The sequence below is a fragment of the Trichechus manatus genome, unplaced genomic scaffold, assembly GCF_000243295.1.
Source record: "Trichechus manatus latirostris isolate Lorelei unplaced genomic scaffold, TriManLat1.0 scaffold00105, whole genome shotgun sequence".
In the NCBI taxonomy this organism is placed as follows: Eukaryota; Metazoa; Chordata; class Mammalia; order Sirenia; family Trichechidae; genus Trichechus; species Trichechus manatus.
In genome coordinates this window covers 8,455,008-8,471,557 of record NW_004444041.1, presented here as the reverse complement: position 1 = coordinate 8,471,557, position 16,550 = coordinate 8,455,008, and the positions used below count along the sequence as shown (strand labels likewise).

Below are 16,550 nucleotides of genomic sequence, written 5' to 3'. Positions count from 1 at the left end.
TACTCTGCATTCTAATGATCCCTACCTCATTCCCCAAGTACAAGTCTCACCCTGAGTACTTTCATAGCCTTTTCCAATTTTTTCTTGTGTTTAGAGCTTTTCTTCCCTGTGGCATACTGCACAAGAAGGTCTCTTGCTGTTGGTCCTTCATCCTAAAGAAGAAATTACTTTGTAAAATCATAACAATGAAAATCTGCATAGAGGCAAAGAGTAATCTTTTTAATCACTTTTTAAAAATGAATACTACCATTAAAATTAAATAAAAACTATCGTACACACAGGTACATGCGAAGATTTTTACCGCAGCACTGATTTTTGTTATGTTTTGCTTTTTACTGAAATAAAACATACAGATAGAATGCAGTCTTGTATTTAATTGAAGAAAGAAAATGGAAACAAATATTTATCAACACGAAAATGTTTAAATGACAGTATACACATTTTAAAATGTTAAAGAATAGGGTACATCTATATGTACAAACAAAAAGATCTAAATCTTTTTATATGTCTATATAAATCTTTAGATCTATAAACAGACTGATATGAAGAAAGCAAGCTGCATAATAATACACATATTATATATATAGTTTTTAAAAACCTAGTACATGCCTAACATTACACATACACACATCATGTAAATACATAGGAAACAAAGTGGTTACCTCTGAGGGAAGTGGAAGTAAGACAGGGCTAAGAAAAATTTTATCTATATTATCTGAAATATTTCACAGTGAGAATGTACTGTTCATACATTATTTAATACAATAATAGTAAAACAATAATAAAACTAATTAAAAGATACTATCATATATTCCAGTATTCTTGTTATCAAAATGCTAAGGTAGGGAGGAAAAAAATTTTTTCTAAATTTCTTGCCTTTAATACTTCCAAGAAATTATGATGATATCATAAATCTTGATTTTTTTCTTTTAAAGCTGTCACGGCATTATTTCCCTCCTTTCCACCACCCTAAACTTCTATGATGTAAACAGACTACCTCAAAAACACGCTGGTAATTTTTATTCTAAATTTATATAGTGAACATAACATTAGAACTAAGAACAAGACTGAATGTATCTATGTTTTATTAGTTACTTAATTAATCTTACTGAATCAAGAGACAAATTCTAAATGGAATACAATCTCACAACATGACAGAAATCAATAAAAGATAATTGTGACATATAAATTTCTAACTTGAGCAGTCATGGATTTAACCATCTGTAATAAAATCTAATAAACTGTAAGAAGCAATAATGGTTAAACTAACCTCGGATTCTGAGTCACTGTCCTGTTTCTCCTCTTCATCCTTCCCTAGGAAGAATGTCAAAGCAGCAACTAATATCTAAAGAGTAATCAGGAAAAAGTCACTTACTTAACCCAGCTTACAATAAATGCTTTTGTCTATACTTTATACATAAGTATGAACGAAGATCAAAAAAGAAAATCAGTGTAGTAAAATTTTAGCTCATTTTTCTTAAAAGAAAATGTTTTTATGTTGTCCCATAAATATGTAATAAAAAAACAGTTTAGCTAGATGAAAATAGCCAAGCTTTACCTAGTTATCCTTCAAAGCAGACTGTCAAGAATTTCTACTTCCCTGACAAGAAACGTGACATTACAGCCCATCTAACAGAAAGGAAAACATAGCCCTTAAATTTTTATCGGCTGTGTCCTATAGGGTCGCTATGAATCGGAATCAACTCAACAGCAACAGGTTTGGTTTTTTGGGTGCCTGACTTTACATTCCTAAAAGAATAAAAGTCAAGGATTACAGGGGAATTAATGAGAAACTAATCAGCTCTGTAAACTTTCACCTAAAGCACAATAAAAAAGAAAAAAAAAAAAAAAAAGAACTATGGGGAAAGCACAAAATCTAAACATTAAGGCTGTTATTTAGCACACAGCATTTTAAAAACTCTTCATGATAATTGTTTGACTCCTCTAAAGCAGAAATGAAATCAGGGAATCGTTTGACTCCTCTAAATGCACAAATGTAGCATTACTAAGCACAAAGTACATGTCCACACAATACTTCTTCATCACATATCCATCTCCTTCATGTTCTATGTCACACAGAAGGACTAACAGTTCTCACACAGTCCTACATGAGCTCACCTTGGTGACCTTAGAGAAACATGCAGTTGTGATAACATTGACAGTTTTGGCATCATTCCTGGGGGAAGACAATGATTGTTTTTAAACAAATCTCCATTTTTACTGCATAAGCAATAGCATAAAACAGACGACATAACATATATCTCTAACACGTTAGGATTCAGAATAGTAATATTTGTCAAAGTTATGGGTTGTTAACTAGTCAACCACAAGCTGCTTGATTTCAATTTCAGCCCAGTCTTATGTATGTCAGAAAATTATGGAGTCATTAATACAGAATTTTTGAAGAATTTTTAATGACACAAGAATTAATGAAGTTAACGGGGGGGTGCAGAATAAGAAATTCTAATATAGTATAGCAAAATTTCAACTGTATTTTAAAATGCACATTAAAAATACCAGGAAGAAATACTATTAAAAAAATTTACAGTCACATCTCTGTGGTGGAACTATCAATATTTAAAAACAAAAACCGGAAAAAAAAAAAACTTTTCTAGCTTCTCCAAGTTTTCTGCTGCAATGAAGAAACATTATTTTATGGTTAAAAAAAAAACAGCTAATGAGAGAAGCAAAAGACATAAGTTGGTGATACTATACCAACAAATGAAAGTTTATAAAATATGGTATTTTACATACGTAAGACTTGAAAATCTTGAGTGACAGAGTAGAAAGAGCATAGACTTTGGAGTCAGAGATCTGGGTTTGAATTTCAGAACTGTCCCTTACTAGCTACTAAACTTAAAAATCTATGAACTTCATTTCATTACCTATTAATAATTCCACATAAGATGCATTACACTGTTTTGAGGGTTGAATGAGGTAATATGAAGTCCCTGGCCTCAGGAAATGGTAGCCAATGTTATTAGCCATTTGGATTACTTCTGTATTTTTATTTCCAACTTAGTCTATGACAGAGATATTACAGAGATCAAGTATTTCTGTATGTGTTCTGTGTTAATTACAAATGAATAAAATGATCTACTTCTTAATAAATACATGTATTTTACCAGATGTTTCTTCTGTAGAGTTCAGTCATCACATCCAAAGATATCTTGGCTGCAGTCGCATTGCTGTCTCTTAACATGGTGTACATGAAATTTTGCAATACCTGAAGAAAAACAGAGAGGCTTAATACACTGATGGTACAACACTGCAAACATGGAAAACAAAAGGATACTTACTATATTTACTTTATTGTTCTTGTGTTTTGCATTTATGTTCTTGACATCAGTCACAATATGAGTGTATAAAGTCTGAGGAAAAGAAACAAAAGCATATACACATTAAGCCTAACCAACATTTCTAATCCTGTTCAATTTGGATGAATATAAAAATATTCAGGATGATTTAATTTTACTTACTTTTCATTATACCACCAAACGGACCAAAGAAACCCCCCAAAACAACAAAAACAAAAAAGGCAGTTAAAAAGCAAAAGGAAAGTTGACCTCAAAAGATTAAACATTAACGGGCACTGAGTCCCTGTTAAGGGTAATGGAAAAATTTGGAAACAAAATAGTGGTGATGGTTGCACAACATGGTGAACGTAATTAACGTCCCTGCATTGTACATGTGAAAATGGTTTAGAGGTGGCAAATGATTTAGTATACATATTGCACAACAACAAAAAGGTTAACTATAAAGTTACCATATAGCCCAGCTTCCCTACTCATAGGTATATACCCAAGAGAACTGAAAACATATGTTTATCCAAAAACTTGTATATGAATGGTCATAGCACTATTATTCATAATAGCCATAAAGTAGGAACAATCCAAATGCCCATTAACTGATGAGTGGATAAATAAAATGTGGCATATTCATACAAGGAAATATTATCCAGCAGTAAAAGGAATGAAGTACTGTACTGATGAATGCAACAACATGGATGAACCTTGAAAACATTATGTTAAGTTAAAGAAGCCAGTCACAAAAGATCATATAATATATAATTCCATTTATATGAAATATCCAGAATAAGCAAATCTATAGATACCAAAAGTAGATTCGTGATTGTGTAGGGCTAGAGGAGATGGGGGTTGGGGGAGTGACTGCTAATGAATATATAGGGTTTGTTTTGGGGGGTGTGAAAATGTTCTAAAACTGATTGTCGCGATAGTTTTAAAACTCTGTGAATATACTAAAAATCATTACACTTTAAATGGGTAAATTGTATGTGAATTATATCTCAATAAAGCTGTTATTAAAAAAAAATGGAAGTTGTTGCATTTACCTACTACATGCAGGATGATTCTGCGAATATAAATATCAGTGGTGCCCAAATTATGTACCTGTGGACCACTTTTACTCCACAAGATAAACAAAGAAATACAACTACTAATATCAAATGGTGATAGTCTCTCAATACTTAGAAAAAAACATTTAAGCTAATGAATGCAAACTTAAGTTTTTCTTAAATTTCTTTCATAAACCTTCAGCTTCTGGTCTTACTTGTATAAAGAAATACAAAGCAATAGGGAAATATTAACAAAAAAGTTAGTTTTATTTGAGGGAAGGGGAGGCATAGGTATCAACTGTCCATGCTGATTTAGCCAGTCAGTACAGTGCACTGGTAAAGGGTTTCAGTTCTAGAGCCAAAGTGAGTTTATTGCCCAGTCCCACCACTTAGAAGTTGTGTGACCTTGAGCAAGTTACTCTATCTCTCTCTGCCTCAGCCTTTTCATCTGTAAAGTGAGAATAATAATACCACCACCTATCACATAGGGTTTTGTGAGGAGTAAATGAGTTAATACTCAAAAGCTCTTGGAATGAATGGTGTTTGGCACAAAGTAAACACGCAATAAATGTTAGCTATTATTATCATATTGCATGCACAATGATAAATTTTTTTCCTTTTAAAATTCTTCTTAACTATATCCAACAATATAAACCATCAAGAATTCAAGGGACTCCAAAACTCTTGAAGTTTTAATGTCACTACAAGAATGAGATACAAGAAAAAAAAATAATTTTGGTCTTTACCTTTCGCAGAAGCTTATCATGGCAACGCAGAAGTTCAAAGAAGAGCTCTAGCAAACTTGATGGATTGATGAGATTCTTATTTCTCAGCAAGATCAAAGCTTTGCAAAATGTCTCAGGAAGAAAAAGAAAACATACTATAAGATAATGATAGTTAAGATGAGAAAATAGAGTATGTGTATCCCAAAAGAGTTTTCTACTTGCTAGGCATTATTCTAAGCATTGAGCAAAATAGTCTGCACTCATGGAGTTTACACTGGGGGTGGAGCAGAAGAGGGGACAGACAAGCTAGTAAACACATAAACAAGATTATTTCAGATAATAATTGTCATGAAGGACGTAAAACAGGGTAATATGATCGTTAAACAGTGACTTTATTAGGGGACCCTAGAGGCTGAAGACACCGAATTAATTAGTACTCCGTTGGTTATCAGACCACATCTAGTCACCACCCGCATTACGTCGCTCACTTCCTCTAAGTTGTTCTGCAGACCCTCTGGAGAGCCCGGGACAGGTCCAGATCTAACCGGTTCAGACTGGTCAGACATGCGCAGAACAAAGATGACTGACAGACAACCCCGGGTCGCCACGCATGCTCAGTAACACAAGAGAACTCATGTCAAGGAACCAAAAGACTCATATCAAGGAACCAAAATCACTGAATATACGTCATCGGCAGTAGCCAAGCCCATTTCAAAAGCTAAGAGTCCGTGGGCCACTTCTGGGCCAAGTCTTAGCCCCCACTTCCTAATAAATAATCAATAGAAACTGTGAATAGTTAAAACTTTCTGACCTTGCCCACCGCCTTTCTCCACCCCTATATGAATATGTATAAGTATAAAATGTGATTTCTCACTCAAATCGAGGAACTCAATCTGAGGTCGATAACTGAGTTCCTGCTTGCTAGCCTGCGAAATAAACTTTCTTCCTCTCAAAATCAGTGTCTGAGAGATTGGCTTCTTGCATGCTGGGCACGGACCCATTGGTACTGTTTCCACTTTATACAGGGAGGACAAAGAAGGCCTCTCTGGGAAGTGTCACATAGGACAAAACTCCAATGAGCAATGAATTCACAAGATAAGAAAGGTGGGGCATCAATCATATAATACACTAAATTGGAATAATTAACGTGAATTTGTGACCCTAAATTTAAGGCATTAATTTGAAGTACTCTCACTACTAAGAGTAGTCCACCAGGAAATGCAGCACTAGTCTCACTGAGACAGAGCCCCCACAGAAAATCCTGTTTTCTTTGCTTGGCTTCCTCCCCTACAGTGTTGTGTTAAAAATCCTGTTTCCTTTGCTGAGCTTCCTCCCACCCAGCTTTGCATTTAAATACTGATTTTGCCTGGCAGTTATATGTAAACCCCACTGCACCTGCACAGTATGATTAAGAACATTGCTGACACAACCTGTATGAACTCCCTACTTGTAAACCCCTTAAAAGCAACTTTTCTCGTGTCCTCGGGGAGCAGTCTTGGCGGCAGCAGCTCTGACTGACTCCTTTAACTTGCACAACAAAATAAAGGTGCCTTTCCTGTTCTCCCACCTTAGTCTCTCGTTTATTGGCCAATGTGAGTCATGCCAAGCAAGAACGTGGGGTTTCCACCCAGTAACATCACATGTACACCTACTACCCAAAATGATATTTTGGCCTCTAATATTATTCCTCATTAAATGGCACATGCAATCCTTGGAGAAGAGTTAATTCCATATCTTGGGGTAGAAAAACAGTAAGAAACTATTTTTGCCAGAATGCAAGAATGCTTTCAAAAACATCAATGACATTGCTAAAAGGGCTAAGAAGCGCCAATTGGCCAAGGTGTGACAATTTGAACATAAAAATAATAAAAATAACAATGCTCAAAAACAAGCTAACAAAAACTACATAAAAAGGTAGTTGCACTGCCAAAGAAAAATAAATATAAGTTCAATTTTTGTTGATTAAGTAAGAATTAACACACGTGGATATTTTGTTTCTTCCTCTAAGAAATATAATCTGTTTCTAGCTGTGGAGGAAAGAAAGAATGAACAAAAACTTGGAATGAATCAAAAAGTCCTGGATAAAACAGCAACTACCTTAGGCAGAAAGAAAGCCTGGCAGTTACGAATTGTGGTTATCGCAATAGCCAATTACAAAAAGGGTCCATCAGTGTGTTCCAAATGATTCCTCTAAAGAGGAATGCTAATTACACAGCCTCATCCCTCTTCTCCTAGGAAAGAAAATCTCTATTCATTTTTTAAAAAATATACTAATCATCATAAAACACTAAAAAGAAAGACGCACAAACATTTACTTGGTCAGTTGGGTTAGGTGCTGCCAGCCATGCAAAAGTTAGTGAAAACAAAAACAAAAAACCTAACTACTCGGAAATAATTTAAAAAATATAATCGTTCATCTGTATGGCCTAAGTGGACTTGGAGAGTTACATAACATATATAAAAGCCTTCTGACTAATGGCTCAAGTTTGAATCCCCTTAGGCTATGCAGCCATGTCCCATGTTCCAACAGAGTCAATCAGCTGACAACCCAGAGCCTGCAACTTTGCCTTGTCTGAGATTGTCATTTTTCTTTTGGACCTAATGAAATTAACAAAATCCTAGAGAAGCATAAAATGGCAGAATTATCAAAAGACTGGGAAAATATAAGTAGAAGAAACAAAGTTGAATCTATTTTACAAGTTTTGGTATAGGATATCAGTTTGTTTTGTAATCATAATATTTCTACTAAGTTCTACTTGCTGTGAAGGTGTTTGAAAAGCAGAAGCATTAAACCTGAAAATGCCTTAGATCAGGTTAACTACCAGTGATCTGTTGGGGGTGTGCTCTCAGAAGGGAAGTGAAGGAAGGCAGGATAGAGCAGAAAAAAGCTAAGCAAGGCTGTGTCCTTGGCAGCAGACTAGCTTTAGTGAGATCCTACAGGGAAGCTGTAGGGCACAAAGTGCACCAAAGAGTTAGAGTCCCATCAGCAACAGGCTGGGCTTTTGTATCTTTCAGTTGGTCAGTCATTGGCTGTAGGTTGTGAGAGCAACCTCCCAGGTGGTAGGAATCCCATTTGGATGAGGGCAATTCTTCAGAGAAGGACAGTGGGCCATTAGCAGCCAGCGTTCAGAGCACGTGAGGGAAATGGGCGCAAGGGCCTGGTAGGGGATCTAGACCAGGAACCAACATCAAACACAGAGGTAATCAACATTTAAATGCTCAAACTGGCTGTTTCATGGATAAGTTTATTAAATTAAGCATTATAAAAACTATTAAGTTGTAATCACGCTCTTCATGCAGATGGATTTGAAATACTAGAAAGAATCACCTATTCCAAAGAAGGGGAAGAGCCTCCCTGCAGCGTTAACATGACGGAAGACAGCAAGATTAGTGAGAGGAGAGTGTGGTAGAAAAGGGGGAGATGGAAGGAGATGAGATCAGAAACACAGGCAGGAAGGAGATCATGTAGGGACTTACAGGCCATGGTAATAAGTTTGAGTTTTATCCCAAGTATGAGAAGCCACAGAAGGATTTTAATTTACATTTTTAAAAGGTATCCGGCTAAGGGTATTCTCATTTAAACACATATCACACACACACATGAACATGGCAGAATTTACTAATCCAAATACTGGACCTACCATTCGAAGATCAGGATCCAACACAGTGTGATTGTAGGAGAGCAGATCTTTCAGTTCCTGAGGAAAGTTACTTAGATGCTCTGGGTAGCAGTGCCCAACCTGTAACAAAGCAAAGGCTCTTCTGAAGTTTCTAAGTTATTCAGATGCACATATTTAAGATGTTCTAAAAAAGGAGAACAGATGGTCCCAAATTACCTTTTTCTTCTAAATTTTAGTTTCTCCAACTCCTCTCATGTTTCCGCTAAGTAAAATACTCATGACATGATTTAGAACTTGCTTTTATGAAGAGTTTGAAGAAAACAAAGAGTTTGAAAGCTTTGCTCTGGTTGGCTCTGTGAAAGACTCCAGAGAAATCCTCTTACTTACCACAGAGAGAAAACAGAAGTTGCAAAACAGGAAACTTAAATTATTTTTAGTTAAGTTTCCACTCAAGAGTGGAACGAAGGTGAGTACTACTGAAAAAATAGTCTGCCAACTGTGTGCAACAAATTGGTCTTTGTTTATTCAGAAGTTTTTTCTTACCTGTGCCATAAACATCACCAGCTCTGCCAGTTCTTTGCTGGGTTTATTTGGTTGTAATTTAAAAATCTCCACGTTGGATTTATAGTGATTATACTGCTGTATAAACTGTGGAAAAATAAAATTTAAGTGTGTCACATTTTATTATATGACTTTGTCAATAAAGAATGAAAAATTACTTAGAAATCTTTGACAGTGGCACGGTAAAAAAATATGGCAAAAGAATACAGAACCACTACCTTTTCCTGATCTGCACGCTTTAAAATGAAAAGCACATCACAGATAATCTAAAGATCCTTTCCTTAGAATTATCATCAGACATTTAGGTGATATGATATACACAACAGTGAAGCAAAAGTGTTTAGTATATTCACAAACTTATGCAACTATTACCACTAATTCTAGAACATTTCCACTACCAACCCCTCCCCCATTAAAAAAACCCTACCCATTACCAGTCACTCCCTAGTCCCGTCTCCCTCCAGCCCTGGCAACCACTAATTTACTTTCAGTCTCTACGGACCTGCCTATTTTGGACATTTCATATAAATGGAATCATACCCCAATTGCTTTTAAGCCTACTGCACCCACTTCTCTACCTAAACTGCTCATATTAGGGTAACCAATAACATTCATGTTGCTAAATTTAATGGCCAGTTTTCAGTACTTATTTAATATGACTCATCAGCACTTGACATAGTTGGTCTCTCCTTCTCCCTGGAAACACCTTACTTGGCTTCCAAGACACTACCTAGTTTTCCTCTTACTTCATGCTCTGCTTTCTCAGGCCCTTTTGCTGGTTACTCAGTAGCTCACTAAAGTCTAAACACTGGGCTACCCCAGGGTTTTCTCTATCTACTACATGCAGAATCTAATCACTTCTTCACCTCCACTGTTACCAACCTGGTCCAAGCTACCATCATCTTTGCTTGGATGGATGCAATAGCCTAACCGGTGTCTCTGATTCTATCTTTGTCCTCCTACATAGTCTCTCAAAACAGGCATCCAGAGTGATTCTGTTCTCATACAAAGAAGCTCTAAAAGCTTCCCATCTCATTCAGTAAAACTTTAAGCTCTTAAAAATAGCCTGGTTCTACAAGATCTGACCCCATCTCACATTCTATTACTTTCGCCTTTCCTGATCCCCCATCTCCAGCCATACTGCCTTCTTTAATGCTCCAGACACCTACCAGGCATATTCCTGTCTCAGGGTCATTGCATCTGCTATTCCTTTGGCCTAGATTGCTCTACCCATATATTTGTACAGCTCTCCCTCACTTCCTTCAGGTTTTTACTCAAAGGTTGCCATCTCAAGGTCTCCGCTGACTACCCCTTTTAAAACTGTAAGACGTTTTTCCCCTACATACACACCAGCACTTTCCTACATTATTTTTTTTCCCATAGCACTTAACATCATCTGACATACTCTATATTACTTTCAGATTCACCAGGCGCTCCTTGGAAACCCTGTGGGGCAGTTCTACTCTGTCCTATGGGGTCGCTATGAGTCGGAATCGACTTGACGGCAACAGGTATATTACTTTATGACTACAGTTGTGGAAAGAGACGATAGAAAAGTTCAATATCATCAGTCAGAACAAGGCCTGGGGGCCAACTGCGGAATAGACCATCAATTGCTCGTATGTAAGTTCAAGTTAAAGCTGAAGAAAATTAGAACAAGTCCACAAGAGCCAAAATAAGACCTTAAGAATATCCTATCTGAATTTGGAAACCATCTCTAGATTTGATACACTGAACACTAATGACCGAAGACCAGACAAGTTGTGGGAAGACATCAAGGACATCATACATGAAGAAAGTAAAAGGTCATTAAAAAGACAAGAAAGGAAGAAAACACCAAAATAGATGCCAAAAGAGACTCTGCAACTTGCTCTTTTATGTACAGTAGCTAAAACAAAAGGAAGAAATGATGAAGTAAAAGAGCTGAACAGATTTCAAAGGGCAGCTCAAGAAGACAAAGTAAAACATTATAATGAAATGTGCAAAGACTTGGAGTTAGAAAACCAAAAGAGAAGAACACACTCAGCATTTCTCAAGCTGAAAGAACTAAAGAAAAAATTCAAGCCTCGTGTCACAATTTTGAAGGATTCTGTGGGCAAAATACTGAATGACACACGAAGCATCAAAAGCAGATGGAAGGAGTAAACAGAGTCACTATGAGAAAAACAATTGGTTGATGTTTAACCATTTCAGGAGGCAGTATATGATCAGGAACCGATAGTGCTGAAGGAAGAGGTCCAAGCTGCCCTGAAGGCACTGATGAGAAACAAGCCTCCAGGAACTGACAGAATATGAATTGAAATGTTTCAAAAAACGGATACGGTGCTAGAGGTGCTTACTTGTCTATGCCAAGAAATTTGGAAGACAACTACCCAGCCAACTGACTGAAGAGATCCACATTTGTGCCCATTCCAAAGAAAGGTGATCCAACAGAATGCAGAAATTATTGAACAATATCATTAATACCACACACAAGTAAAATTTTGCTGAAGATCATTCAAAAGCAGTTGCAGCAGTACATCAACAAGAAACTGCCAGAAATTCAAGCTGGATTCAGAAGAGGACATGGAACTGGGGTTTCATTGCTGATGTGAGATGGATCTTTGCTGAAAGCACAGAATACCAGAAAGATGTTTATCTGTGTTTTAGTGACCATACAAGGGCATTCAACTGTGTGGATCATAACAAGTTATGGATAACATTGTGAAGAACGGGAATTCCAGAACACTTAGTTGTACTCATGAGGAACCTGTACATAGATCAAGAGGCAGTCATTCGAACAGAACATGGGGATACTTTGTGGCTTCAAGTCAGGAAATATGTGCCTCAGGGTTGTATTCTTTCACCACACTTATTCAATCTGTATACTAAGCAAATAATCCGAGAAGCTGGACTACATGAAGAAGAACGGGATGTCAGGATTAGAGGATTAACAACCTTCTTTATGCAGATGACACAACTTTCTTGCTGAAAGTGAACAGGACTTTCTGATGAAGGTCAAAGATCACAGCCTTCGGTATGCATTACGCCTCAACATAAAGAAAACAAAAATCCTCACATCTGGACCAAAAGAAACATCATGATAAATGGGGAAAAGATTGAAATTGTCAAAGATTTCATTTTACTTGGATCCACAATCAACACCCATGGAAGCAGCAATCAAGAAATTGAAGGATGCATTGCATTAGGCAAATGTGCTGCAAAAGACCTCTTTAAAGTCTTAAAAAGCAAAGATGTCACCTTGCAGACTAAGGTGCACCTGACCCAAGCCATTGTGTCTTCAATCGCCTCATGTGCATGCAAAAGCTGGACAATGAATAAAGAAGACCAAAAAAGAATTGATGCCTTTGAGTTACGGTGCTGGCGAAGAATATTGAATATACCATGGACTGCCAAAATAAGGAACAAACCTGTCTTGGAAGAAGTATGGCCAGAATGCCCCTTGGAAGCAAGCATGGTGAGACTACGTCTCACATACTTTGGATGTGGTATCAGGAGGGATCAGTCCCTGGAGAAGGACATCATGCTTGGCGAAGTAGAGGGTCAGAGAAAAACAGAAGACCCTCAATGAGATAGACTGATATAGTCGCTGCAACAACGGACACAAGCATGACAACAATTTTGAGGATGACGCTTGACCAGGCAAGTGTTTCATTGCGTTGTATACATAGGGTCGCTACGAGTCAGAACCGACTATACGGCACCTAAAAACTAACAACAGATAGCACTGTCATCTACCCAGATGCTGAAATAAAAAGCCTGATTCAGTCTTCATGCCTTTTTTCTCTCATCCTCCACATTCACTCCACCAGAAAGTCCCAAGTTTTACCTCCATGTAGAGCTAGTCCCAATCTGTCCACTTCTCTCCACTCCCACTGATAATCCTAGTAGTACCACCATCTGTTGCCTGGACTATTCCAATAGTCACTATTTAATTACCGTGCTCCCAGTCTTGCTCCCCTACAATCCATTCTATATAGAGCCCCCAGAGTAAAGTTTTAAAAATATAAATCAGATCATACCACACCTCTATTAAAAGCTTTAACAGCTCCCTAATGCACTCAGAGTAGAATCTAAACTACTTACCATGGTCTCAAAGGCCTTGTATGACCTGACCCCTACCTGCATTCTCCACATTATCTCCCACTACCCTCTTCCATGCTCACTATGTTTTAGTCACACCGGCTGCCTCTTTTTTTCTTTCCCACCATGAGCTTCTGTGCTTCCTTACTCCCTCTGTCTGGGATGCTCTTGACCTGTCTGGCTCAATACTATCATCACAGAGAAGTGTTCCCTGTTCGTAGGATTTAAATCAGCAGCCTCCAAATCTAACATATTCCCATCCAGTTTTTTTTTCTTCATAGTCCTTAGCGCTTTAAATCTACCCTCACTAGAACGTAAGTCCAAGATAGTAAGGCTCTCATATCTGTCTTACTGTTTATCACTGTATCCCCAGTGCCTAGAATTACACCGACACACAGTGAGGGCGATATATGTGTATTTGTATATGTATTTGTTAAGTGAATGAAAGAGCAACCCTCTGTGGTAAGTACTACCTCCTTCTTTTACATATTACAATAGACACACAGGCTCAGTGATTAACCTACCGAGGTTACACAATTGTTGAATAGAGATCCAGGATTTAGGGTTATTCTGAAGCCAGTGCTCTTAAATATAGCACTACATGGCATCTCAACTTATTACTTTGTCAATGGTTGTATAATGCTTTACACATCTCAAAACCTTGCCTATATTGCTTAATTTCTTGTATTTGTTCCTTACTCTCTATTTCCACTGCCTTGATCCTTAACAAGGCTCTCTCTACTGAGGACCTAAACCACTGCAACCCTATTTGTAAAAACCATTCACAGAAAATTTTCTATGTCAAAAATCTGGGGGAGAGGAAAAGTGAGAAGGCAATTAAAGGATGGGTAAGAGTGTTAGCCATTGAAGAAATCACAATCTGGTGAGGGAAAAGCACAAACAAATAATTGCAGCAAGAGCTTAGTAGAGATATCTGTCTTAAGGCTACAAATGAGTGTGTGATGAAAGCACCTACCAGATTTATCAAAACCATCACTTTCATTTTGTCGCTTCTCAGCTCAAACACCCTTAACGACCTTTCACGATTTGTATGCGATCAGTAGATAAAGTCCGTCACAATCTGGGCCTAATCTAATTTTTCAAACTCATCTTTTCCCGCAAGCAAATTTTGGCATCCAGGCCCTGTCAGCTTCCAATGAGTGTGAATCTGGTTTAATTAGATCTGCTAAGCTCCTGCATCTGTCTCTTACACTTGAGAATAGTCCCTCCCCAGCACAATGGGCACACAGCGGGCTCTCAGAAAGACGTCGAAAGCATTCTAATATGAGCTTCACGAAATATTATGGACTAATTCAAGGTAGGAGTTTCTGATATCAAAAAGTATAGAAACCCGCATGGAAGTTGGAGGCTGAGGGCGGGCCATTTACCCCTCTATCTCTCCACCTCTGAGAGGTCGGAAGAGAAGCCCTAAAAAGAGTGAGGCTTTCAAAAGTGTTTCGTGGCAGCTTTGATGGGGCCTATAAAACTATAATAGGAGCCCTGGAGATGTAATGGTTAAGCGCTTGGCTGCTAACCTTAATATTGGCGACTGGAACCACCCAGCAGCTCCGTGAGAGAAAGACCTGGTGATCTGCTCCCGTAACGGCTGTTAATATTAATGCTGTGTGTCGTGGAGTCGATTCCGACTCATCGCGACCCTATATGACAGCGTAGAACCGACCCATAGAGTTGTCTAGGCTGTAACATTTACGGGCGCAGATCGCCAGGTGTTTTCTCCTGCCAACCTTTCAAACCGTCAACCTTTCGGTTACAGCCTAGAAAACCCTACGAGGCAGTTCTACTCTGTCAGTTGGGGCCGCTGAATCGAAATGGACTTGACGGTACACAACAACAACACAGAGGCTACGAACATTTTTGGTATGAAAATCCAAAGAGGCCGCAGATTTCCAAATGGTGGAGAACGAACCCCCTCCCTCCTCCCGAGGGACCCCTGAACTGAACAGGAGGAGCCGCGGCGAGCCAGGGCCCTTGCTCCACTCCACGTTTTTCCCTGCGAGTGTCTCAACCATTCACGCCCGGGCCTCCAGAATCTGCCGCACAGCTCCCACCTCTTCGATGTAGGCCGGCGGGTCCCGCTTGATCAGATTCTGTAACTGCGGGAGGTTGCTGGGCAGCTTGTTGTTGTTTCTGCTGGACATGTTGGCTCCGAAAATCCACACGGCCAGCAGTCCCTAACTCTTCTTGGCTGCGGTTTAGAATCGTGTTTCCGAGCGTCACCGGAAACAGAACACTAGACACTCAGCAGGCGGCGTCATCTTGATTGTTAAAGCGAGATGGACTACGGGAACCTCAGAGTGTCAAATTTACTCTCACTATCGAATTTGCTCCATAAAGATTTATGCGCGATCTTTTTTCCCCCTTTCTCGGTTACCGCTACTACTATTTAGCTTTTCTAAAACTATCTGAACGGCCAAGTTTTGTGTTTTTTTTTTTTAATTTTATTGTGCTTTAGGTAAAAGTTTATAGCTCAAGTTAATTTCTCACTCAAAAATTTATACACATACTGTTTTGTGACATTAGTTTCAATCCCCACAGTAAGACAGCACACTCCCGCTTTCCACCTCGGGATCCCTGTGTCCATTTAACCAGTAAGGGCAAAGTTGTTGGGTTTTTTTTTCTTTTCACATACATTAGTTTATTTAATTGTTGCAACATCCTCATGAAACAGACAGATGAGGATTAATGGTCTATTTTAATCGCCACAACCTAAAGATAGAAGCTAAAAAAAAAAAGTGGGAATAGATAGCACTATCCCATTTTAGACATGGGAAAAAAGAGCACTGAGGCGCATAACTTAGTTTTTCTGTATGGTTTTAAGTATTTTGTTTTTGTTTTGGGTTTTTTCAACATAGCAACTCAGACAAGGGGAAAAGGCGTGGACTGGATAACGTGATTATATTGATGTCCTAAAAATGCAAATTAATTTGTATTTTAAAATTTAACTATTGTTATAACCTTTTGTAAGCAATGCTCAGAGTTTTTTTTAATTGATGTAATTAATTGAAGTTTACATTTCAAGTTGGTCTCCCATACAGAATTTTTTTTTTAACATACATTGTTATGAGACCCCAACTGCTCACCCCATTCTGCAACAACACACTCCTCCCCTCCGCCCCTGATCCCCCGTGAACATTCAACCAGCTCCTAACTCTCTCTCCCTTCCCCTCTCACCTCTGGACAGAAGCC

General features: G+C 38.2%; 1 protein-coding gene across 4 annotated transcripts in view; it reads right to left on the bottom strand.

The window, feature by feature from the left end:
• The window catches only part of SDAD1 (SDA1 domain containing 1), a 33,816-nt gene extending 18,232 nt beyond the window's left edge, over positions 1–15,584 (bottom strand). Inside the window, exons 1-9 of one of the 4 annotated variants that reach the window (XM_004383133.3) lie at positions 15,413–15,584; positions 9,243–9,347; positions 8,721–8,819; positions 5,101–5,211; positions 3,300–3,371; positions 3,126–3,226; positions 2,119–2,176; positions 1,271–1,345; positions 51–152 (exon numbers count right to left, since the gene is read on the bottom strand). In XM_004383133.3, the coding sequence (XP_004383190.1) occupies positions 51–152; positions 1,271–1,345; positions 2,119–2,176; positions 3,126–3,226; positions 3,300–3,371; positions 5,101–5,211; positions 8,721–8,819; positions 9,243–9,347; positions 15,413–15,502 (813 nt within the window). In that variant the 5' untranslated portion in view covers positions 15,503–15,584. Of the gene's footprint in view, positions 1–50; positions 153–1,270; positions 1,346–2,118; positions 2,177–3,125; positions 3,227–3,299; positions 3,372–5,100; positions 5,212–8,720; positions 8,842–8,915; positions 9,219–9,242; positions 9,348–15,412 lie in introns of those variants that run through there. The other 3 variants (XM_023737631.1, XM_023737634.1, XM_023737632.1) reach the window with 3 other exon arrangements.
• Positions 15,585–16,550: the final 966 nt, after the last annotated feature.